General features: G+C 40.7%; 1 protein-coding gene across 2 annotated transcripts; it reads right to left on the bottom strand.

The window, feature by feature from the left end:
* Positions 1-8,031: 8,031 nt before the first annotated feature.
* On the bottom strand, positions 8,032-11,255 carry LOC146376471 (nesprin-2-like). Of its 2 annotated transcripts, XM_084947590.1 has the most exons (4): positions 10,651-11,255; positions 9,610-9,758; positions 8,723-8,887; positions 8,032-8,645 (listed from the first exon to the last, which is right to left on the bottom strand). In XM_084947590.1, exons 2-4 carry the CDS (start codon positions 9,664-9,666, stop codon positions 8,478-8,480), a joined length of 390 nt encoding a protein of 129 aa, XP_084803716.1. In that variant the 5' UTR covers positions 9,667-9,758; positions 10,651-11,255; the 3' UTR covers positions 8,032-8,477. The 2 variants fall into 2 exon arrangements, 1 of the variants encoding a protein (XP_084803716.1); XR_014801886.1 differs by lacking the exon at positions 9,610-9,758.
* Positions 11,256-26,990: the final 15,735 nt, after the last annotated feature.

Consider the following 26,990-nt stretch of genomic DNA (forward strand, 5'->3'; position numbering starts at 1 on the left):
CCGGTGAGAGGTGAAGGCTGGACGTGTTCAAGTGAAAGTATAGGAAAATTGGGTTGAAAATTGAGGCGGAACTTGTGGGGTTTAGAAATGTCCAGAGCATCGCAACAGAAAGGTGAATTAAAAAAAAGAGAGAGAGTGGGATAAAGAAATAAATAAACTAATAATACATATATGAATAGAAAAATCTTTTGTATATGGCGAGGTGCTGTGGGCACCTAAGTCTGTGATAGTGTAGAATTTTCAAGTCAATACCATGGTTGTATCTACTGAAAATCTCTGTGAAGCTTAAATCTCAGTGACCTTGACTTCAAGGTCAGAGGTCAACTTTTCTGAAAATCAGAGGAGTTTCACATTTATAACACAGTTATGTCTACTAGGAGGCTGAAGGGTAGCACTATATATTTATAAACAATCAAAAACAACAATTATTTCCAATTTGTATGGAATTTATTTCTGTAAAGGTGGTATTTTAGGTCTGATTGAAGGACTGATGTGATGGTAAGGCGTCCGCTGCTGCGCTTTGAAGATTGGTAGGCTTTTTTTTTTTTTAATTTTCACAAGAATTGCTACTTCCCCTAGAGTTTTGGCCACTCCAACAATCAGAAGATTTCCCTATGAGCAAGCATTTAGCGACAGTGGGAAGGAAAAACTCCCTTTAAAAAGGAAGAAACCTTCAACAGAACCAGGCTCAGGAAGGGACAGCCCTCTGCCACGACTGGTTGGGGTGGGGGGAGTGAAAATTTAAAAAAAAAAAAAAGCCAAAGTGATCATTATTGAAGCAGCTTAATTAATTTTTGCATTGTAATTTGCTGTTAATATCATTTTCCAACCCCAGTTTGTGTTTTTATCACTTTTGTCCAGGGTGGAAGATGCCATGCTGGAGACTGATTCAGTATGGTCCTTCAATGTTGATACATGGGATCCTGTTAGAGAGGCCAGGGCTGAAAAAGGGATGCCGGAGAACCTGAGAGGGTGTTATCCGCTGGTGTGCATCCAAGGCCAACATCTCTTTAATTAGGCCGACAAATAAGCGTTGGCCAGCTTCTGGTCCTCGTCTAAACATCATTAGCTGTTCGAGGTCATCCAGACGTGTAAGTATTATGTATCTTGTCTCCAGGGATTCATGTCCTGTCCCTGGAACAGAGCCTTTATATTGTTCTTCCGTCTTAAATGTCCAGCGCTGTTGTTTGTATTTGTCTCCAATGAAATAGTTTTCAGTGTACACGCCAGAGTCTAGCACATGATCTGGTGGCTGACCCTGAGTCTCTATGATGAATTTCAGATAATCATAGTCATTCTCCGAAGGGTAGAGTGGCACCCCTGTAGCAAGCTCCACAGCTACCAGCCCCAGAGACCACATGTCACTTGCTTCATTGTAAGGAAGGCCAAGCATAACCTCAGGTGCACAATAACCAACCGTCCCCACAAAGTCACCAGGTATCACTGCAGATGCAGGACATGCGAGGCCAAAGTCTATAAGTTTGACTTTGATGGGAGACTCATGGCGGTTTACAACCATGATGTTTCCAGGTTTGAGGTCAGCGTGCACTATTCCCACAGAACCCAGGTGGGACAGAGCATTTGTCAGTTGACCTAAAATTGGCCTGACTTCGCTTATGGGGAGACCCTGGTTTTTCCGGTCCCCTATGTAGTCCCACAGGCATTGATCAAGGAGTTCAAATTTCAGGCAAACCCGCTCTCCGTCGTGGAAAAAGCCGTTCCATTGAACAATGTTGGCGGCATCTGGATCCAACCTTCGCAGCTGCTCCAGGATGAAAATTTCCACATGTGCCTGTTGCAGAATATCAGGGTCGCTCTTGTTGACTTTAATGGCAACAGCTTGGTTGGTTGTTGTGTTGCGACATTTGGCTACAATACCAAAGCCCCCTTCTCCGAGGAAAGCCTCTACCTTGTAGTGCTTTCCCAAAATGCTCCCTTTAACTATTTCAACCTCATCTGAGTTGAATGATGGACTGGCTGACGTGCGGACGAATACTTGCTGAGAAAATTCAACCGAGTTTTGAAAACTGCAGTTGATTTTCTGTGATCTCTTGCTTTGCAAGTTTGAAGGGTGCTGAAAGACCACAGGGTTTTGTGATATTTCAGCACTCATGTCAATGCACAGGGAACTTTTAGGGTTGAAAAAGGGATGCCGGAGAACCTGAGAGGGTGTTATCCGCTGGTGTGCATCCAAGGCCAACATCTCTTTAATTAGGCTGACAAATAAACGTTGGCCAGCTTCTGGTCCTCGTCTAAACATCATTAGCTGTTCGAGGTCATCCAGACGTGTAAGTATTATGTGTCTTGTCTCCAGGGACTCATATCCTGTCTCATACTGAAATTGTTGGTCAGTCTTAAATGTCCAGCGCTGTTGCTTGTCTTTGTCTTCAATGAAATAGTCTTCAGTGTACACGCCAGAGTCTAGCACATGATCTGGTGGCTGACCCTGAGTCTCTATGATGAATTTCAGATAATCATAGTCTTCATTTCCAGGGTAGAGTGGCACCCCTGTAGCAAGCTCCACAGCTACCAGCCCCAGAGACCACATGTCAATTGCTTCATTGTAAGGAAGACCAAGCATAACCTCAGGTGCACAATAACCAACCGTCCCCACACGGTCACCAGGCATCACTGCAGACGCAGGACATGCGAGGCCAAAGTCTATAAGTTTGACTTTGATGGGAGACTCATGGCGGTTTACAACCATGATGTTTCCAGGTTTGAGGTCAGCGTGCACTATTCCCACAGAACCCAGGTGGGACAGAGCATTTGTCAGTTGACCTAAAATTGGCCTGACTTCGCTTATGGGGAGACCCTGGTTTTTCCGGTCCCGTATGTAGTCCCACAGGCATTGATCAAGGAGTTCAAATTTCAGGCAAACCCGCTCTCCGTCGTGGAAAAAGCCGTTCCATTGAACAATGTTGGCGGCATCTGGATCCAACCTTCGCAGCTGCTCCAGGATGAAAATTTCCAGTTTCGCCTGTTGCAGAATATCAGGGCGGCTCTTGTTCACTTTAATAGCCACAGCTCGGTTGGTCATGGTATCACGACATTTGGCTACAATACCAAAGCCCCCTTCTCCGAGGAAAGCCTCTACCTTGTAGTGGTTTCCCAAAATGCTCCCTTTAACTATTCCAAGCTCATTTGAGCGGAAGGATGGGTTAGCTGACATGGTGAAATGTGTCGGCTTGATCAGTGAATTGCTAAGTAACGCGAAATTCAATCAAAACTCTCCAAAAGGGTTTGCTTGCTGTCAGGTCAAGGTCCGTTGAGCAACAAAGTTTAACAGAGCAAAGCTCCTCCTACTTAAGGGTTTTTTCTCTCAGCAAGATGATGACATAACAAAGGATCAAAGGCATTCTATTTTGGATCAAAGGTATTCTATTTTGGATCAAAGGCATTCTATTTTTTCAGTTGAAACACTGAAAAAAAATAATGTTTAAACAGGGAGGGCTGTATTTTCTGCTGCAACATCTCAACAGGAGATAATAAGATAAAGACAAGGAAGACTGGTGATCTATCCATATCAGCAACATCGGCAGGTTTCTAGTGCAGGAAGTAATAAAGTCAGCCCTCGTGTTTGCACTACAGGTTGCTTTCATGAATATTTCTGTTTTTGTGGTGGGGGAATTTTTCCTTGTTCCAACGATGTAAACAAAAACATTAATTGTGCTTTCCGCAATGACTAGTAATCTTTTTGTCCTACTGTTCATTTACAGAACAGGAAAGGTTTTGTTTGGTTATGATTGTTTTGCAAGAAATACTTCAATCACAGTGGGGTAGTCTTGATTAAAATGTTATATGAGAACTGTGGCACCATGTGTGACCAGATATTGGCATGTAGTCGTCGCCAGACTGTCATCAAACGTGTGAAGTTTGGGACAGACTGGACAAAATACATTTTTAGAGATGAAAATCTTATGTCCAGTGGTAAATGATCAAAATTCCACCACAAACATGGCTTTGACGAAGATGTCCCTTTCTGAAGTAACCCCAAAAAGTTCCTGAAGTAACCAAATGGAATTTAACCAGTGACCTCTCACTTTGCAGGTGAATGTGTAAACCAGCGATGCCTGGAAAACACTAAAACTGTGCCAAAATGTCATTTTACATTCAAAATGGCGGACTTCCAGACTTCCTCTTTGGATTGGGTTCACTGAATCTGTGTGTAATAAATGTCATACACGTATTTCAAGCTGTAAATAAGTTGTTAGAAGTTCATTAAAATTTCTTAAGTGGTGCTGTAGATCCATTTCTGCAGTGCCAGTCACTTTTTTAAAAAAAAGTACATTTTGACCTGATGTGAAGAATGCAAAAAATTTCATTAGTTTGGAAGCATGTTTGGTATATGATATACTTGCCTGACTAATAATAATTTATTATTACTATTACTACTGTTGTTGTTGTTGTTGTACAATGGGGCCTTTCCCCTGTGAATGACCAGCTCCCAGCTAAAATGTGTATTTTGTGCCATTTATAAGGTCAGTGCTTTATCATACCTTAAACTGTGCAGGGTAAAAGCCTCAGTTGCTGGGAAAAGCACAGGTGTATTACAGTTTTTCTGAATTGCTAAAACACTAAACCCCATTGTAAAAACTAAACTGTCAACTATGAAAACTCTTTCATCAAATCAGTCCCACTGTTGCCAAAATCTTAAACACTATTCATCTGGTTAGGACACCATTTGCAAAGCTCAGTCTCCCATTTAGCAAAACTCTAAACACAAAACACACTTAGCAGTGTGGTGCACCTGTTGTCGTGTGAAGGCTGTGTGCAGTAGTGATGTCTCCTGTGTGTCGAAGCTTTGAAGCGTGTGTCGGGTAATCTCGTGGTAGTTTTGTAAAGCGCGTATCGAGGCTTGCTTTGATTACGTATGCAGTGATGTTCGAGGCCTCGCGGGCAGTCTGTACCACGTGACTGATTCAGGAACTGGCTCGCCGGTTTGCACCAGATTCTAAATAAATTGGGCAGCAAAACACAGCTGATTCCCCGTCACATTGTGTTGTGGAATTGGATTACGTCCCAGTTACATACTTACTTGAACATTTCTCCTTCGATGGAACCTCATCTCTCATCTCTCCTAATATTCAAATATTGAGGAGGGATACAGGAGGGATTCAAAATCACAACACCGGTCCAGGAGAGTCGGTCAAACGATGATTTTAATGAACACATGTGTGGGAGATGAACATTGTACGCAGACAGCATCGATCTCTCTCTGACAATACACAAGCAGTTATTTTATACCATCAGGGTTTCATTTTATGACGCCCCCTCATGCGTCAAGCAGATACAATACATGCATAAGTTTCAAAACCACAAACGTTCCATTAACGACTTTAACAAAGTTTGAAAGAACATCTTCTTCGCCTCCACGCCAGGTGCTTCCGGTAGCTCATCTCGCTCTCGCTTCTCCAAAACCTCAGGGCATGCTCTGCAGCAAAAACTGTCAATTCTGCAGACTCAAAATGCAGTTGCAAGAAAAATATATCTGAACTCTTACCTAGAAATGAATCTGCCTAAGATGTGTGTGTATATGTCTCCCGACCTCAATTGCACTTTGTTTCACCTCTCACCTCACCTACTAACACTCACAACCAGACAGAGGCCACTCTCATATGTGCAACAATCCACTAAAACTATATATGTAATATATTGAATAAATGCTTTAAATGAATGCCACTACTCAAAGCATAATATTAAGATTATAAATGAATAAAAGATAATAATGAATAGCCTAGTTATTCAAATAGCATCATCCAAACTGCTCCTCAAAATAACTTACCCTTAGACTCTGCTTTAGTTTCACTTTCACAAGCACGCTCTGCAAAAGCCTACGTTTCCTGTCAGCCTGCAACCTAGTCTTTCACACACTGAAGTCTGGGGCCTCTCCCATACAGACCAACATAACCAGCATATAAACATTTAAGATTATAAAAAGCATTGAAAAGCATTTAAGATTATGAATTCAACTCAACAGTTTAAAGTGGTTATAACTGCACCTGTAATAAAGGCTAATTGGGTGCCAATATGTTTAAACGTCTTTTAGTTTATTAAAAAGTGAAGCACCACACACTAGTTTGTGTCATTGTCCAGATGTACATAAGCATGATTACACAGTTACACAATCATACCAAAACTCTGTCCTGATAGTTTCCACTTTCTCTTTTGTATCAGACATACTGAGACAATATTCGGGATAAATAACCATGAAAACAATTTATTTATTAAGTTTAGAGCTTTACACATCACATCATTATAATCATTGAGCCTATCTGACTTTAATCGTCCACTTGATGGCGCAGTAGAGCCAATGAATCGTCACAATGCTTCGAACCATGAGTCGACCAGTTGGATGGAAAGCTTCAGTTCATCACAAGGCTTCATCTCACCATCACTAATGAAAGCTCTTATAATTTGGCTGCTATTAGAGACCATTGATTTAGGCTCTCTTTGGTTACTACGTGGATCTTTTTTCAGACAAATTAATGAAAAAAATATAATAAATGGAAAAACAGAGTACAAATGTGGACAGTTAACTGGATATTACAGCGCGATTTCAGTGCATAAATACATAAATACAGGTCTGAGACGTAAGTGGGGCAATATTGATAGAGCTCACATGACTCCCTCCTGTTCGTATCCCAGAAATCCACCAGGATTTGAGTGCCTCATATACTGCACTGGCACACCTGTGAGATTCAGGACGACATGCTAAGCAGTGCTGTGTCACCATCAATAATACACCATATTAATGCAAGGTACAATTACAGCTGGGCTCCGCCACATTTTATTTTAACAGAGGAAATAAAATATGCAGAGCTAGCTGAGTTGGTTGAAATTCAGTTGCTACTTTAAGAGAATTTCATACAAGAATAATTGAAGATGAAATAGGTTATTAAAGCTGTCATCATTGCTTCAGTGCCATATTCTCTCTGCTGTAACTCCAATTTGAAGAGGGGTTGTTTAGGCAACAACTCAGAGCACTAACTATACGATCACTGCCGGTCACTTAGGTGATTTGTTATAAATGTGAAAACAGCTATGCAGGTTTAATGCAAGGAAGTCTTTACTCAGTGTTTGGCATGGGTCCTAAATCAAGGAGGGGTAGTCTGTCAGTCACTGCATTCCTCACCTGCATGGGAAACTTCCCAAACTGGAAGTTATCAGAAACATTGGAGACAATACTGAATCCACCAGAGACAGCTGGGACAGGTCCTGGTCATTACCATACAGAAAAGAACGGATTTATTTCAGTTCAGTTCAAATCAATAAGGTGAAGAAAAAACAGAGACTGCATCTTATGTGTTTTCTATTCTATTCTAGTAGTTTTAGAATCCAATAACTACACAAACAATCATGGCAGTGAGGTGTGGAGGGCCAGGAGTGACAAAATGAATTAATTAAATATGCCATTAATTATTGAATTAAATCTTTCATTATTTAATTAAATGCCCATTCACTTCACTAGTGTTTGTAGTTGTTGTTGAGAAATGCCCACTGAAAGAATGGCCACCAAGTGCCTGTAATCGGTTTACAGTAACACGTTACTTGTAACGCATTACTGCCCATCTCTGTTGAGAACAAATAATGTAAATGAATAATAGTGTTCAAATTGTTCGTTAAAACTCTGCATTTCTCAGAAAAACTAAAAAAAAAAATCAAAAGTGGTTCTTTAGACTGATGCCATAGAAGAACCTTTTTTGGTGCCACAAAGAACCTTTCAAACAATGGTTCTTTGAAGAACCATTTCTTTCAGTGGTTCATTGAAGAACCTTTAAAGGTGCCCCAAAGAACCATTTCTTGATGGTTCTTTGGGGCACCTTTAATGGTTTTTCAAAGAACCTTTTTAAAAATGGTTCTTTAAAGAACCATTTTTAAAAAGGTTCTTCCTTCAAATGGTTCTTTAAAAAAACCATTTAAAGAACCTTTTTTGAGTGGTTCTTTAAAAAACCATTTTAAATCTTTCAAAATAAAATGTATCATAAATTGAATTTGAGTAGGGTAAAATAAATACGAGCACAGCATAGACATATATTAATGGTTTATTGTCATTTTGTAGTATACCAAAAGACAAAAAGGCATTTTAACCTTCAGCACAACATCACTACTAATACATGTCACATATTAGTGTTTTAAACAGTAATAATTAAATATATTTGCTATACTATAAATAAATATATATAAATACTATATCTACAGATAACACAACAATGAATACATGTATTGTTTAAATAATAAAACATCAGAAAGTGATAAAACACATTAGAAATAGCAATAGCTTCATAACAGACCAATAAATCAACACATTTTCATCAGCAGATGTTTGCATGTTCAGTAAAAATATTTCAACAACAAGTTTATGATTAAAATGATCAATGAACTTCAGCCTTACGCTATGTAATGTACGTTTCATGTTGTACTCATGGTCCTTTGTTAGTCCAGTTTAGGATAATGTCTCTGACGTATGTATCATATCAAATATATGTCATATCAAAACAAGCCCACACCTGCAGTTGTTTCAGTTTTTCACTGGTGTTTCCTGTTAGCTGGTCAACCTCACTCAGGTGGACATCCATATCAGCCAACCAAACGACAAGTTCCTCCCTTTGTGCTTCAAATCCCTCCCACTCTGAGACAAGGAGCTGAAAGAGAGAGAAAAGAGTCAATTATAAAGAAGAGAGAAAAGTGAAACCCTCCTCAGAAGGTCTGACTCACATACCTGCAGTTGACCTGTGATGGACTCCAGTTTGGCGTTCACGTCATCCCTCACCGATGCCAGCAGCCGAGTCTGCAGGGTGCCCTGGAAGAGCTGAGTTAATGTTCGACTCCTCCTGGTCAGGTTCTCCAGCTGGATGAGCCGAGGTCTCCCCTCTCGCGGCTGCCTCTGAACACAGAAACACAAATTGCATCTGAAGCAGGAGGTGCAGATTTTTTTTGCTATTCTTTTCTAAATCCAGGCTAGATCACGTGGAGGTATTTGGAAAACTTTTTTGGCCAGCGGACGACTGTTGTCTTGCAGAAAGTCAAATCAATCAAACATATGCGATACACAATCAATTCACAAGAACACATTATAAAAAATAACTCCAGTTCTTGCCTGATTTCAAGTGAATTCTGCATCAAAACAGGGTGACAGAAGTAAAACGAGTGTTTGCAGCAAATGTGAGCACAAAGCCTCACTTTGTACAAGCCTGCTATTAAAGTTCTCCTCTATGCAGACGACTTTCCTGTTTTCAAGGCACAACTTGGATCTGCTGTACGAATCTTATGGATACACACTAAATGAACCAATAGTGTGCATGACTCCAGATTCTGATCCCTCATCCTAATATGGTCCCAACATAGCAACAGCAATAAAGCAAATGTTGAGGCTTCAAAATACAAAGTCCATAAACCAATGGCTGACATGGGTTTTATCATAAGGGTGATAAATATACAGATTTCAGTCTGTCTTAGAGATTTGATGTTCATTTACCTGCAGATGCACTATACGTGCCTGCTCTGTGGTTTTCCACAACGTTTTCCACATCACTATTTAATACAGGAAGTAAGTGAACTAAAACAAGTCATCTTTCTTTGTGAGAGGACCATATTAATGAAACAAACCTCAATGACATCATAGGGATCCCTAAATATGCTCCTGCTGCTTCTCTTCCTCCTCATCCTAAGCTTCCTTCTCCTTGTCCTCGCCTTCCATCCAATTGTAATTCAACCTAATTGTGTTTCTTCCCCTCCTCTTCCTCATTTTGTTGGAGCTGTGAACACAATTAATGTGAATCTGGATTAATTTGTGCAAACAAGAAAAATCTACAGCTTTTTGGTCAGAGGTGCTCTTGTGATTTAAGCCGGGTAGAGTAGATTTATGTGTTGATGCTACCTGCTTCAGCTCTGGCTGGATTATAAACTTTAACCATGTGCTGAACTTTAGCCCAGCGTTAGTACCTCTTGTTAGTATAACGACCTCTTCTTAGCTTGTATGTATGATGGTGGATAAATGAAATATACAAAGAAAATTTAACTATATTACAAAAGAACATTATCTTGGAAACATCAAATGACCGGAGCATAACTTGTCAACTAGTCCAAAAATAAGTTATACAGGAACAGTCAAAGACACACCTTCTCATGTCACATTTCTATTCATTTCTATATAATTAGAGTTAGAGTTATCTAATCTAATTATTCATTCAAAACACTTATGCATAGCTGTATTTTATACAGCTCATACAGAATTCAAAGTACAGGTTCATGTGAGTATTTAATGTACGGCTCAGATCTACAGAATTTCAGAGTTTCTAGAGCAGACACAGAGCTCACGTCACAACAGGCTTCAGGCGCCATTTTAGCGACTTTAACAATATATTAAATTTTAATATCGGTCTAGCTGACATTAGGTTATGTACGCAGCACGCAATTGAACCACATATTTTAGAAGCCAAAGGTTCAAAATAGCTGGGAGCACCTTCACTTAATTATAACAGTGGTTTTGTTAGGAAAACAGTTTCTGTATACCGGATACTAAATTGCGCTGACGTCAACGGCTAACGTATCTAGCTAATCGCTACTGTTAGCACAACATTAACAGCAAGCTACAATGACGAGTAACAAAAACAAAACAGTAATAAGGTTTTAATGAAAATGTTTTACCTTTTCCAACAGTCCCAGAATCCAGAGCTTCAAAGTCCAGCAGGTACTGAAGACTGTTATCCGTTTCGCTGTCACCGTCCGTGAGAAAGAGTTTTTTTTTTTCTCGAAAGGTCAAGGCCCGCCGCTCGCGCACTCTGTCTGCGCATGCGCATCCCAACGACTGACCCCCTCCGTCCGCTCCCGGGAGGTTATAGTATGACGTGTCCTGACGTCACTCTCTCTCTCCCTGTCATTTATTTGGCTCGAAACATATATTAACAAATTGCTCAGTGATGAACAACTACTCAGATCATTTACCTAAGCAGTGTGCTTTGTCAAAACGAAGTGTGTGTTCATTACACTGACATTCTGTTCTGCAATTGTTATTTACTTGTATTTTATAATTTGACTTTACATACTGCTGGGTGGTTTGTAAAGTTTACAATAACTAGTATTATCATTATGCTATATTTTCAAAAATATATAATAATCTCAAAAGTAATGCCTTGGAGTAGAAAATAGTAATGCTTTATTAAAATTTAAAACTAAAGTACAGTATTTGAATGTGTGTATTGTGTCTACTGTTTGTTAACTCACCATATTCATAATGGGTTTGCAGGGTTAGGGGTGTGTGGGTGTGTGTGTGTGTGTGTGTGTGTGTGTGTGGGGGGGGGGGGGGGGGGGGGGTTAGGGTCTTTAGGCTCCCCCCCCCACCCCCCCCCCCCACCCCTGCCACCAGTATATTTTTAAGCAAATATTTCTAACTTTTATTTGAATATTCAGTTTCCTACCATCTTCTCTTAAAGGGTAATTGCCAGGTAACCCGCCCTCCCCCTTCGCACACACATGCACACAAAGAAAACACACAGTATAATTCACAGCCTCGTTATAGTGAATAAATATTTATGCCATTTACAACATCAAACTTAGATTGCTAAGGATGAAGAACCTTTTGTTCTTTAAAGAAGCATTTGTAATAGCTGAAGAACCATCCACAAAATAAAAAGGTTCTTTGACGTATGATGGTTCTTTAAAGAACCATGAAGACATCTGAAGAACCATTTAAGAACCATAATTTTTCTGAGTGTACGTGTAATTATTCCTCAGGTGTGGCTGGCTCTACTACGGGAAAAATTCTCTGGGCCTGACATCACAAGAAACCCCGGACACCGCCACACACACACACACACACACGTACAGATGAAAACAAGGAACCAGGAGAGAACAACAACAAAATATGACAGCTAGGCATGCAAACAGACACACGGGCAGGGTAACCAGCAAGGGCTGCCAGCCCAAGATAATCCCAGAAATATAAACTAGTCTAGAAGAAACCCATGGACCCTGAGTTGCCAGATCTAGGCCCATGACAAGATGACTCGTTCAACTTTGATATACCGCAACCTATAAAAGTTGATGTACCCTAAACCTACGCATATGGACCAGTATTTAAGGTTTGAGTCTCATCATCCACTGGAGCACAAACTGGGTTTCATCACGACACTACAACACAGCAAACACCATCCCCACAGACACATCAGCCAGGGAAGCAGAAGAACATCATATCAAGAAGGCCCTGAGTAAATGTGGTTACCCCAACTGGACATTTGTCAAAGCTGGGAAGGCACCTTAAGAAATCTCCAGGCGAACTGCTGCCTAAGTTTCAAACCCATAGTGATCCTTTATCTGTGAGGAATATTGCTTTTTTACTTGTCCACAGTGTTGTTACTTGTCTGTGTGTGCAGAAATGTTCTGCTTTTTCAAGCAGAATATTTCTTCAGATCTCCCTTTCATCAGAGCAGTGGGCCCCTGGGTGCACTGAAAACCACCATAATGCACAAGCAATGCTTTTTTTTTTTTTTTTTTTTTTAAGTTTAAAGAATTCAGTTTAACCATGAAAATGCATGTGCAAGCTAAACAGAGAAATGGAAAATGATGCATCATTATTTCAAAGCCTGTGGTCAAATGTTGCAATTTATCATAAATAATAACCATTTATAGCACAGTGGATGCAAATATGTATGTATGTAACTGACACTTTTAGCTACACTTGTAACAAAAAACTGCAAAAATAGGTAAGAATTTGTGGAGGTAAATGGGTCAGTAGTGTTTTTCATGACCGCGTGGAGAGGAGAGAGTGTGGACCTAAGGACGATGGAGACGGAGTGAGGATTCTAACAAAAAGTGAGACTTTATTTAGGGCTGCACACAACATTACAAATCAAATGCAGGAAGGAAACTAACAAAACCTAAACTGGGAAAGCTAAATACAAAACACTTTATGAAACATGAAACCTGGAAACGGGGGGGGAGAGAAGCAGACGAACCAACAAAAGACAGAGGAAAATACACAGAGGGGTAACTAGGGAATGAGGACCAGGAGGGAAACATAGCTGGGATTAATCACAGAGCTACCGTAGAGAGTCAGACAACCATTCACACTTATATTCACAAGAGAACATGTGCATAATAACATGATTTGCAACTGGTGTAAATTTGTCAGAAAAGCAGTGTCAGATGTTTTACAAACGAGAGAAATAAAATATTCATATTACGAACTGTGTTTTTACCTTGATTTTTATTATCTGTATTACTTCAGATAGTCATCTGTATATTGTGAAATCATGCATGGATGTGCTGCACATGTAAAAAAGTGTCTACATGGGCCACAGTCACTGGCTGGAAGGGGAAAGCCTTCAACATGTGCAACTAAATGTTTTAAGATTTGTATCAATTAGTTGTGCAAGTAAGTGTTGTTTGATTGTTTTATTTTGTGTTTCTTCAGTGAATATTCTCTCTCTATAGACATTACTGTAAATGTGTTTTGAAGAAAACTTTTAAAGTTGATACCTAGAGCAGGAAGAAAAGAAGTGAAAAGTATCATTTTTCTTAGGCCTCAAAGTCAGATTGTAGTCATCACTTTCCTGCTATTATAACTATGAACTATGTGTGCAAAAGATTTTAACAATCCTAGCTCAGGAACCTACTTTGATAAGGTCAGAGAATAATCACATCATGCATCTGCTGGTTTGTTTTCTGAAAATACAATTACAAAAATGTTTCTTAGCCATTAAAAATTATTAAATTTGAATACTAACAATAAAAGACTAAACAATCAGTTTTGGATCACAAACATTTTTAAAGATTTAGAAGTTAGAGTGAAAAGACAAAATGTTGAAAGAATTGCAGTACAAACAACGAAAGACAAAGAAAGAAATCTTTTTTGTTCATGCTGTTAGCTTTATTAGAAAGTATAAAATGTAAAAGGTATATAAAAATGTTGCTTGGGGATTTTCATAAACAAGTTTTTTTTATGTCAATTTTCTAGTTAACAGTACTAAGTATTATCTTTTCACAAGTAAGACAATAAAAGACGGGCAAAGGTAATTTTCCATTGAAAGAAGAAATTATTTTAGGAACTGTTCTTGTAGAAATTCTTTCAGAAATAACCACATTTATGTAGACTCTACAGTAACAGCAGCCAAAACGCAATTCTGGAAAATGAAATAATCCACAAACCTTTACAATGATTGTCCAAGAGAAAGGCTACAAAGAAGATCTGGTTTTATGTTTCTGCAGTGGACAGTACTAACCATGACAGGGCTGATATCATATATGTGTAGTCTCTATGGTGAAAGCAGTGACAGATTTAAGCGTAAAAGCATCAAAGATTTTTGTCTTGCTTAGCTCATGTATTGATGCCTGTGGATTCATGGCATTTCATATGACTTCATTGTTTCTTTGATCCAGCTGAGTTGTTTGTTTGAGACAAATGCGTAGACTCCCGGTACGTTCTCTTTACTCTCACACTTCTTTCCAAAAGAAGTAACTCCAACCAGCACCCAATTGCACAACAGTGGCCCTCCTGAATCCCCCTGCAGGAAGAACAAATACATGGTAGTCTAAGGAGCTTGGAAAGAAAAGCGTCTGGACTTCTTTGAGTTGCTTGAAGACGTTTCACCTCTCATCCGAGAAGCTTCTTCAGTTCTAAGCGTCCAAATGGTGGGGAGTCCCAGATTTAAACCCAGTGGGAGTATCCCCCCAAAGAGGGACAAAGGACCCCCTGATGATCCTCTACCTAATCACATGAGCCAAGGTGTGAAAGCGGGTGTGGGTCCTAATCAGCCAGGGTTTCGGGTGAGCTCATTGTGAAACCTGGCCCCACCCTATCATGTGATTTCCTGAGGTCAGATGGCCCAGGATGTAAATGGGCGTTAAGGCGTCTGGGAAGGGATCTCAAAACAGGATTATAGATGGCAGACAGTTGGTGTCGTAAACCACCGCCTCTGTTCAAAGATGGTCGCTCACAGTGGACGTAAATGGCTTCTTTCACTCCTCTTTCAAACCATCTGTCCTCTCTGTCCAAAATGTGAACGTTGGCATCCTCGAAAGAGTGACCTTTGTCCTTTAGATGCAGATGAACTTCTGTCTTGTCCTGTGGAGGTGGCTCTTCTATGTTGTGCCATGCGCTTGTGAAGTGGCAGTTTGGTCTCTCCGATGTAGAGGTCTGGGCATTCCTCGCTGCACTGCACAGCATACACCACATTGTTCAGTTTGTGTTTAGGAGTTTTGTCTTTCGGGTGAACCAGTTTCTGTCTGAGTGTGTTGCTGGGTCTGAAGTACACTGGGATGTCATGCTTGGAGAAAACTCTCCTGAGTTTCTCTGATACACCGGCTACATAGGGGATGACAATGTTGTTGCGTCTGTCCTTCTTATCCTCCCTCGCTGGTGTCTGATCTTCTTTTCTGTGCATCTTTGCTGACTTTATAAATGCCCAATTAGGATAACCACATGTTTTAAGTGCTTCCTTTACATGTGTGTGTTCCTTCTTTTTCCCTTCAGGCTTAGAGGGAACATGTTCTGCCCGGTGGTGTAGGGTCCTGATTACCCCAAGTTTGTGTTCCAGAGGGTGATGGGAGTCAAAGAGGAGGTACTGGTCCGTGTGTGTGGGCTTCCTGTAAACTTCAATGTTGAGGTTGCCATTCTCTTCAATGTGCACGGCGCAGTCCAGGAAAGGCAAACAGTTGTCCTTTGTGTCTTCCCTGGTGAACTTGATGTTTTTATCCACGGCGTTAATGTGCACAGTGAAGGATTCCACTTCTTGTCTTTTGATTTTGACCCAGGTGTCGTCTACATATCTGTACCAGTGGCTGGGTACTCTCCCTTTAAAAGAGCCAAGAGCCTTGCTTTCCACTTCCTCCATGTAAAGGTTGGCTACAATAGGTGACACGGGGGAGCCCATGGCGCAGCCATGTTTTTGTCTGTAGAAACCCTCGTTGTATTTGAAATATGTAGTGGTGAGGCAGAGGTCTAACAGTGTGCAAATCTGATCGGGTGTGGAGTTGGTCCTGTCTTCCAAGGAGTTGTCCTCTTGTAGTCGTTTTCTGACAGTCTCCACTGCCTCCGTGGTGGGTATGCAAGTGAAGAGGGAGACTACATCAAAGGACACCATGGTTTCATCTGGGTCCAGGGTAAGTTTCTGGACCTTGTCGGTGAAGTCGGTGGAGTTCTTGATGTGATGTGGGGTGTTCCCCACAAGAGGTGCAGCAAGGTGTTTCGAGATGTTGTAAGTGGCTGAGTTTATGCTACTGACAATGGGTCTGAGTGGGACACCTTCCTTGTGGATCTTAGGAAGTCTGTAAATGCAGGGTATGGCATCCCCTGGGTAAAGGCGGTGATATGTGAGGTGGTCAATGATTTTGTCCCTTTCAAGGTCTTGAAGGCAAGCTATAACTTTCTTTTTGTAGCTGCTCATGGGGTCTCGCTTTAAGGCTTCGTAGGTATTGTTGTCACTGAGGAGAGTAGTGATCTTTGTGTGGTAATCCGTTGTGTTTAGGACCACGGTGCACCTTCCCTTATCAGCTGGTAATATAGTGATGTTATGGTCTTTGCTCAGGGAAGCAACGGCCTTCTTTTCTTGTAATGTGAGGTTAGAGGGAGGGACTGAGTCCTTTGGCTAATACTTTCTTTTCAGGTTCAGTGAGATTCCGGTCTGAAAAGTTCTTCACCCATTTTTCCTGACTGTCCTCAGGTGTGTGTTCTTCTCCGAGTTGTGTAGATTCAGACTGAGGAGTGAGTGTTTTTGAAAGCAAGGTGTGAAATTTCCTGCGTTGTCTTTCTTTTCCTTTAGAGTGTTGGGCCCGCTGAGCCTTGTCCACAAACTTGTAAACCTCTTCTAAAATTGGAGAGGGTAGAAGGGTTTCCAGTTCCTGCAGCGTCTGGCTAATCTTGCTCTGGAGGGCATCTATAGTGAAATGGACCTGTCTTATCCTTTCACTTAGAAGCTGATTTTGTGCTCTCCGTAGAATCAAGTCTGCTCTGTGTCCCCTGACAGTGGATCCAAGGCGCAGGCTCTTAGGAACAACTCTGCTTTGTCTGCATCTCAGGTTGAAGCGGAGATGGTTCCTATAATCCGCTAGTTTTCTTGATTCCCTTTCATACTCCCGCACCAGTTGAAGGGTGTTCCTCCCAAAATGTACGGCAATATGTCTGTGAAGGTTCTCAGTTATCCAGGTCATCGTAGACTAAGGAGCTTGGAAAGAAAAGCATCTGGACTTCTTTGAGTTGCTTACGCCCACTGTGAGCAACCATCTTTGAACAGAGGCGGTGGTTTACGACACCAACTGTCTGCCATCTATAATCCTGTTTTGAGATCCCTTCCCAGACGCCTTAACGCCCATTTACATCCTGGTCCATCTGACCCCAGGAAATCACATGATAGGGTGGGGCCAGGTTTCACAATGAGCTCACCCGAAACCCTGGCTGATTAGGACCCACACCCGTTTTCACACCTTGGCTCATGTGATTAGGTAGAGGATCATCAGGGGGTCCTTTGTCCCTCTTTGGGGGAAACTCCCACTGGGTTTAAATCTGGGACTCCCCACCAATTGGACCCTTAGAACTGAAGAAGCTTCTCGGATGAGAGGTGAAACGTCTTCAAGCAACTCAAAGAAGTCCAGACGCTTTTCTTTCCAAGCTCCTTAGTCTACGATGACCTGGATGACTGAGAACCTTCACAGACAAATACATGGTAGTCATTCTTTGACTACTTGTGGGTGTGAAAAAGCCAAAAGAGTGTTGAGCTGAATGCCTGTTTAATTCAGAAAACTAATAAAAATACACACACACTCTATATACTTACTCGACAGGCATCAACCTTTTTTTTTACCAGTTGAACCAGCACATATCATGTCACTGGCGATAACAGTATGATAATAAGAGTTGCATGTCTCTCTGTCGATCACAGTCACATTGGCAGACATGAGGACATCGGATGGTTGGTTGCTTTCAGTTCGTCCCCATCCAGCCACCATACATTTGCTGCCAGCTGGAGGCTCCTTGACAGTGTTGCCCAACCGGCGACATTTCACTGTCTTGGTTAGCATCACTGGTTCCTTCAGCTAAACAATAATTAAATGGACATGTTACATACTCATAATGACTGTTTATATTTGACCTTTACAGAGCTGGTCATAACGTAAGTATTCATGCAGCACTGTGCTAAAGTCTTGAACCCCCACTCATGTATTTATACATTTTGTTTTGTAGATGGAAAATAGGTGTTGTAACTTACCGGAAAGTCTAATTATATATACACAAAAATACATTATACATTAAAGAGAATAAGTCTGCTTTTACTTTTTATCCTCCTAGTAATACCCAGCAATTAATTTTTGTCCTCTGTAAGGGACATGAGTCTGAGACTGCACTGTCAACCACTGTTTATGCAATCTATATTTTATGCCAAAGGGGAGGTTAAGTGATACTTTTTTTTAACAGATACTATAATTCTGCTAGTTAAACTTTTTTCTTCAATTTGAGAGCCTCAACCTTGATTTAGTAGGATTTCAGCAACGCACAGTAATTTTACCCTTACAAAACTTATTCATTGTCCTTTGTAGTGGACAGCAGGATTTACCTCACATTTTCAACCAATGGTAAATGGCCTGTATTTGTATAGCGCTTTAATAGTCCCTAAGGACCCCAAAGCGCTTTACACATCCAGTCATCCACCCATTCATGCACAGGTGATGGCAAGCTACATTGTAGCCACAGCCACCCTGGGGCGCACTGACAAAGGCGAGGCTGCCAGACACTGGCGCCACCAGGCCCTCTGACCACCACCAGTAGGCAATGGGTGAAGTGTCTTGCCCAAGGACACAACGGCCGAGACTGTCCGAGCCGGGGCTTGAACCGGCAACCTTCCGATTACAAGGCGACCTCCCAACTCTTGAGACACGATTGCCCTTATGTCCATACTTCAGGAAATCGGAGATTAGGGAGAAAAGGAGAAAGAAACTACAATAGGGGAGTCAGTCTTCCTACTGTTAGGGGTTGAGGTGAAGGGAGAACAGACATCAGAGCAGGAAGGTGAAAGCTCAGAGGACATATCAGCTTTTGAGGAGCCTTCTCAGGGTCCTCAAAAGCTGGTACATCCTCCTTCTGAATTTTCACCTTGTTGCTCTAATGCAGGGGTGTCCAACTCCAATCCTCAAGAGCTACTGGCTTGCAGCTTTTAGATGCATCTCTACTCCAACACAGCTGAATAAAATGATTGGATTACCTCTTTAGCATGAAATCAAGTTTGGCAAAGGCCTGAACACAAGCCATTCATTTGATTCAGGTGTGTCGGAACAAGGATGCATCCAAGAATCAACTTCCACTTTCCTGATGGAGTGCGCTCCCAGGATCACTAGAGTCATACTGTAACCAAAAACAGTTCATGTATATAAAATGGTAATAGGTCAGGAGTGTGTAAAATCATAAAATAATGATAGTTGCCTCATTATATGTGGAAAATTTCACCCGTGCTGTTATTGAGCCTTAAATGAATTTCAAGATATTTTCCCGCAGCTGAATGAAAATTTCAACATTAAAAAATGTCTTAAGATTATGGAATCTATTACATATTTCATGTGTATGTAGCTGTGATGTCTGTTATTCTGTAACTGAGTGCAATTTTGTCTCTCGGACAATGACTAGTGCAAACAAAATACTCTGTGAAGTTACAACATACAATAAAATGGACAAACTATAAATAAAAAATGAACAATAACTCATTTCCCAGTGTTTTAAATGTTGTATATTCATCCCCTCCATTTATTAAGCGGTTTTATATTAATAATTATAATAAAACATTTTATATGATGCTTGAAAAGGTTCTGGATAAAATAAACTGACACATTTTAATGTCTACTTTCTTGTTCCAGTTTTGAAGCAAGGGCAACATAAAATACCTTTAAAGAGGATTATTTGTGTGTTTGTTGTTTAAAAGGCACCTTTTATACATATTTATGAACATTTTGAAAGCTAGATTAGAAATGGTTTTTGTCATTTCTTGGAGTGTAATCGACCTCTGTTTTCATTAATCTGCCAAGCTGTCAGATCAAGTAATTTCTTACAGGCCTTTTCTTTGTGATCTCTTGTTAAATCTCTTTATGTATTATCTTTCACACAGTCAGTTAAACATAACTATTGCAATATTTTGATTTGAAAGTTTAAGAAAAGTAAGTGTTCCTACTTATTGCAGTGGGCAGCTGTCAGGACTAGTGATGTGCGATACCACTGATTTTCTTTCCGATCCGATACCAAGTAGTAATCATCGAATAATATATTCATCGGTGGTGGTATCGACGATACTGATCCGATACCGATACTTTGTACAAAAACTCATTTTATTTATTGTATCTCAAATTATAGCATCATAATGATTACAGGACATCAGATTACTCGTTCTTATCACTTAATAATGCAGGGTTCATCATATAGAAATAAAAAAACTGAAGTTGCCTGCCTGCAGCACTAAAGGACTCCGTGAGAGACGTCTGACATGTCTTTTATGTTTGTTTGTTTTTGTAACGGTATAAACAATGAAAGGTGGTGGATTAGCCAATTGGTCATGATCAACTCTGGGCTGGACCAATTACAATACATCCGTACTGAGGGGGAAAGGAACGCGATTCGTCCCGTACTTCAGCTAGAATGAAAAAAAGACACAAAGCTGGAGTTATTCTGTCTTTACGTTGCACAGCTGCCTCTTCTCCCCTCATTCTCCCTCCCTCCCTCTCCTGTTGCTACTTCAATCATGAAACTGATCAATGATCAGCTGATCGTCTCTCTTGTTTGTTTATCTCCCACTTTGCGCCAGAAAGAGGAAACCAGTGGATGTTGCGCTAAACAACAACAGCAGCACGTTCAAGCTTGATAAGCTGTTGTTAAATTTATTTAAAATTAATTTCTAGTATCAGCTGATGTTTGCTGGAGCCACAGCTGTAAAAGCTGCTGGTCATGATATCGGTTTGGAAACATGAAGGTGATAAAACTCATACATATACAGGGAGTGCAGAATTATTAGGCAAGTTGTATTTTTGAGGAATAATTTTATTATTGAACAACAACCATGTTCTCAATGAACCCACAAAACTCATTAATATCAAAGCTGAATGTTTTTGGAAGTAGTTTTTAGTTTGTTTTTAGTTTTAGCTATTTTAGGGGGATATCTGTGTGTGCAGGTGACTATTACTGTGCATAATTATTAGGCAACTTAACAAAAAACAAATATATACCCATTTCAATGATTTATTTTTACCTATGAAACAAATATAACATCTCCACATTCACAAATATACATTTCTGACATTCACAAACAAAACAAAAACAAATCAGCGACCAATATAGCCACCTTTCTTTGCAAGGACACTCAAAAGCCTGCCATCCATGGATTCTGTCAGTGTTTTGATCTGTTCACCATCAACATTGCGTGCAGCAGTAACCACATCCTCCCAGACACTGTTCAGAGAGGTGTACTGTTTTCCCTCCTTGTAAATCTCACATTTGATGATGGACCACAGGTTCTCAATGGGGTTCAGATCAGGTGAACAAGGAGGCCATGTCATTAGTTTTTCTTCTTTTATACCCTTTCTTGCCAGCCACGCTGTGGAGTACTTGGACGCGTGTGATGGAGCATTGTCCTGCATGAAAATCATGTTTTTCTTGAAGGATGCAGACTTCTTCCTGTACCACTGCTTGAAGAAGGTGTCTTCCAGAAACTGGCAGTAGGACTGGGAGTTGAGCTTGACTCCATCCTCAACCCGAAAAGGCCCCACAAGCTCATCTTTGATGATACCAGCCCAAACCAGTACTCCACCTCCACCTTGCTGGCGTCTGAGTCGGACTGGAGCTCTCTGCCCTTTACCAATCCAGTCACGGGCCCATCCATCTGGCCCATCAAGACTCACTCTCATTTCATCAGTCCATAAAACCTTAGAAAAATCAGTCTTGAGATATTTCTTGGCCCAGTCTTGACGTTTCAGCTTGTGTGTCTTGTTCAGTGGTGGTCGTCTTTCAGCCTTTCTTACCTTGGCCATGTCTCTCAGTATTGCACACCTTGTGCTTTTGGGCACTCCAGTGATGTTGCAGCTCTGAAATATGGCCAAACTGGTGGCAAGTGGCATCTTGACAACTGCACGCTTGACTTTTCTCAGTTCATGGGCAGTTATTTTGCACCTTGGTTTTTCCACACGCTTCTTGTGACCCTGTTGACTATTTTGAATGAAACGCTTGATTGTTCGATGATCACGCTTCAGAAGCTTTGCAATTTTGAGACTGCTGCATCCCTCTGCAAGATATCTCACTATTTTTGACTTTTCTGAGCCTGTCAAGTCCTTCTTTTGACCCATTTTGCCAAAGGAAAGGACGTTGCCTAATAATTATGCACACCTGATATACGGTGTTGATGTCATTAGACCACACCCCTTCTCATTACAGAGATGCACATCACCTAATATGCTTAATTGGTAGTAGGCTTTCGAGCCTATACAGCTCGGAGTAAGACAACATGCATGCAGAGGATGGTGTGGACAAAATACTCATTTGCCTAATAATTCTGCACTCCCTGTATACCAACAAGACAGTGTACATCACTGGCACAACAGCGTTTGTTTTAGTTCAAAAGCTTTATGGTTTTTCCTATAATACCTGGTGGTGTAGTCCGTGATTTTTTTGTCAGTTCAGCCTTATATATTATGTTTAACCCAAGTTCCCACCCGGTCAGCCGGTGGGTAACAGGCATCTCCGAAAACGTTAGAGCACTTTTGCAAATATGTGATGTCTTGATGAATCGAGCAGATATTTGAAGTTTACACAGCACCATTCTCGCATGAAAATATCTTAAAAGTTTATTTTGTGACCCAGAAAGAGTAATATTTCAAACTCCGCCACTCTGTGTTCCTCCGCCACTGCCTCGTTTGAGTTTTGGATGAAATGGATTCTGGGATATTGCATTTCCTCATTTCGAGCTGATTGGTGACCAGAACAGCCAATCAGATTTTTTTGCATCCAAGTCTGTGATTGGCTGATTTTGTGGCACAAATATAACGGTGTACAGAAAGAGTTGAGTGCGCACGGGCAGAAATGTTGAGAGTGTGAGCAACACATTGCGAGCGGGCGCAAATGCAAAAACTGAGCGAGAGGGGCTGCTATTGTGTGTGTGTATGGATAATAGCAAACACGGAAATACATTTTTTGCACGCAGCAATGAATTTTGTTCACTCAAATTCAGCTTTTCTTCGCTCAAAATAAATTTATCCTCAAAATACAACACTTGCACCTGCAAACTTTTTTTTATGTGCGCTCAAAATTATTTTACGTGCGCTCAGAATAGTGGCACAAAAATAACGCCATACCACCGTAGTTTAGTCCCATTCCTTTGAGTTGTCTTTAAGTTAAAAATCACAACAATTAGATAACCCTCCCATGAGCAAACACTTAGCAACAGCAGGAAGGAAAAACTCCCTTTTAACAGGAATGAACCTCGGGCAGAACCAGACTGTGGGAGGGGCGGGGCCATCTGCCGCGACCGGTTGGGGGAGAAACGGTCACTTTCCTTGATGAACGCAACCCTGAATTCTGCCGTTGCTTTTAACGATTTAACTTCAGCAAACATTAAAGTGATCACTTCCTAGGTGAGGGAGGGATGTGTTGCATTTCCTGTTATAAACTGTCCTCTCTGTCTCTTTAGCTCATCATGGAAACGGTAAAGTCCTTCTTTTCCGCTGCCACAAACATCTACAAACTGGCTAAAAAGGTGAAGGCCAACAAAAAGCGCTGCCAGCGGATTTCGGTCCGAGTCAAAGCCTTCGAGGATGTGGTGAAGTGGATCACAGAGTTCTCTCCACAGGTAGAGAAAGCCCTCGGGGAGCTGACCCTAACTCTGGATTCAGCACAGAAGCTAATTGAAAAATACACTGCAGCCAACTTGGTGGAGCGCATCCTGAAATCGGGCAGCCACGGAGAAGAGTTTGATACGGTGAGCGAGCGGCTCACTGATGCATACCAGGTCCTGTGTGTAGCTCTGCAATCAGAGCAGAGGGAGATGCTGTACGAGGTGTTTAAACAGAGAGAGAAAGAAGACGAAATGGACGGGAAGGAGGATGACAATTTAAGTAGTTAAAAGTTGAAATGTGAATAGTTGGTTTTTGTATTATATGATTTATTTATTACATTTTATGTGGAGTGAATAAATAAAAGTATATTTATGGTGGCCCCTACAGACAAAGCACATACAAACTTCAAATCACGTACAAACTCTGAAGCACGTACAAACCCTGAAGCACGTACAAACTCCAAAACACGTAAAAACAGGTAAAAACTCCAAAACAGGTAAAAACTCCAAAACACGTAAAAACACGTACAAACTTCAAAGCACGTACAAACTCCAAAACACGTAAAAACTCAGAAGCACATAAAAACTCAAAACACGTACAAAACACAACAGAAGTGCTCCAGGATGCTAGGGGCAGTGTTGAGCTTTTGTTACCTAGTGGCTACACAAGCCACCAAGTACCAACGACCGGATTTGGTGTGTGGTAATAACAGGTAAATGAACTTTTTTTTTTTAATTATTTGACTATATATGAATGCTTGTGTATAAATACACAAACAATACACATATGCTTTCATGCTTTGAATTGTGTAATTTAAGTGATCTAGGTAGCTCTGTTTTGGAAGTTCAGTTCATGCTAGAAAAATGTGTTTTGGAGTTTGTATGTGCTTTTTGGAGTTTGTACGTGTTTTGTCTCTAGGGGCCAGCGCATATATTTATATATAAACATATATAAATAAAACCACTTTTTTTTTTTACATTAGTAATTCCTTTTGTGCATAATTTTATATTATTGTTAATAATAAATTAATTAAAGCAACAAAACAACCTGAAGAGCCGGTTCGGAGCCGAAAGAGCCGGCTCTTTTTAGTGAGGCGAGCCGAAAGAGCCGGTTCTCTAAAAAGAGCCGGAAATCCCATCACTACGGGGGTCGGGGGTTCCTGCTGTAATCCATATCACTGCTGAGATTTTGTGGGCCATCATAATCTAACCACCAAAAACCTCTATTTGAATTCTTTATATCAATAAATCATGTCCACTTCCTTCTAATAAGCCCTTCTTATTGAAATTTTTAAATACAATGAGGATTTCTACAAACAAAAACATGGATGTGCCATGGGCTCCCCAATTTCTCCAAACACAACATCTCAGTGCTCTTCAGACCCAGCCATGCCTTCAGACAAAAATTGGTTCATCGAGGACAAAACTCCCCAACACAACTACTGCAAGGAGTGCTGACCTCTGAAAGAATAATGTAAGAAGTCATCTATGTCCACTGTGAACAACTGTCTATGAACAGAGGAGGTGGCTTATGACACCATCTGTCTGCCACCTACAATGCTGTCATGAGATCCCTTCCCAGGTGTCTCAATTCCTACTCACATCATGGGTCATGTGGCTCAATGGGTCACGTGATAGGGTGAAGCAAGGTGGCTTCAACACATTGTAATGGAAAAACTATGTTACACATAGTTGTTCATCCATAATTGATAATGGTGGGTGTGGTCCACTCAGGTTCCTCAAATTTTGGTATGCTTTCTGAGATCTGACCTTCCTGCTCTAATATCTGGCACTGCTATATCTCATCCTCTGACAGTAAATCTAACCTTAGTTCTACAGTTCTCTGTAAAATTCATTCTCTCTGACTCACATATGGCACTTAGTAGTTAAAAACAGAATGATAGTTTTGTTTTGAAAGTGTTCCAATTACTGTACGTTTCTTAAATCCTATGAAATTGAGGATAATAATTTAATATGAAAAAAACAATTAGATTTGTAGGAATAATACATAATATCTGCAAAAAAGAACCTGGAACCTGCATTGCCTTTCATTTTAAAAAGAACATCCATGTTGTCTGACAGCACCGTGGAAAGAAATCATAATAGTAATAATTGTAGCATTTGTATGCCAGTATGTTCCATGCTCCTCGTTTCCAAGTGTTTAATTCTGTGTTTCCCTGTTCGGGGTTTTGGTTTGTTTTTTGAAAGTTTGTTTTATGAAGTATCTTTTTTTTCAGCAAATAAAGCTGCTGCTTGAAGTTTACGACTCCTACTCGACTCGTGATCTGTGACAAGTAAGCAGTCCAACACACAATTCCACAATTGTTCCACTCCAAAACCTGGATAAACCACAAAACAGGCAGATCAGTGGGGTGCTCATGAGGAAACAACGTAACTGCTTAGAGCTGGGGCTTCACTAACTTGTCTCCAGGCGATTCAGGAGAGAAGGACGACTGCTGGCTAAGTGAAAACCTATAGATCCTTTATGTGTCAGGAGTATTGGAACAGTTGAGACAGTTTTTCTAAACACTGCGTCTCTGTTTCTTTTAAATCCCAAAACACGCTGCACCAAAAACTGGTCCACCCAAAGGATCGGGTCCCTCGACACAATCAGAGTAATGTAGTGTACGCTGTTAAAAACCAAACAACCGAAGCGGATGGCAGAACACAGAAGAGCTAACTCATCACCCCAGGTCTCCGTAGTCTATTCACACCTACAGGCTAGTGGCCACTCTTTCAACGATGAGGACATACATATCCTGGACAGGCAGGAATTCAACTTTCTATGAATGGTACTCATGGCCATTGATCACTGGTCTTTGATTAGTGTGCTTGGATCAATGTTCATGACAATTTGCCTATTAATGATCAAGGAACTGAAATCCCAGCCCATTGCTCATTCAGTGGTGCTAGTTTCAGCCATTATGGAAAGGTAGTGTTTATAAGGTTGGGGAAACCTGCAGTAAACTGAGACCGAAGAAGTCACTTGGATGAGTGATGAAACGTTTCTCCCATTGAAAACACTATGTGGTTCTTTTTTTGTTTGTTTTGTTTTTTTACTGTTCCCAGTGTTGTTACTTGTTCTGCTTGAAAAAGCAGAACAAAACATGACAAACCAAAGGCAAGAAGGAGACTAACAAAAACTAAACTGGGAAAGCTAAACACAAAACACTACATGAAATACAAAACCTGGAAAGA

Source organism: Perissodus microlepis, chromosome 12, assembly GCF_051167445.1.
Source record: "Perissodus microlepis isolate ML-2025 ecotype Zambia chromosome 12, ASM5116744v1, whole genome shotgun sequence".
In the NCBI taxonomy this organism is placed as follows: Eukaryota; Metazoa; Chordata; class Actinopteri; order Cichliformes; family Cichlidae; genus Perissodus; species Perissodus microlepis.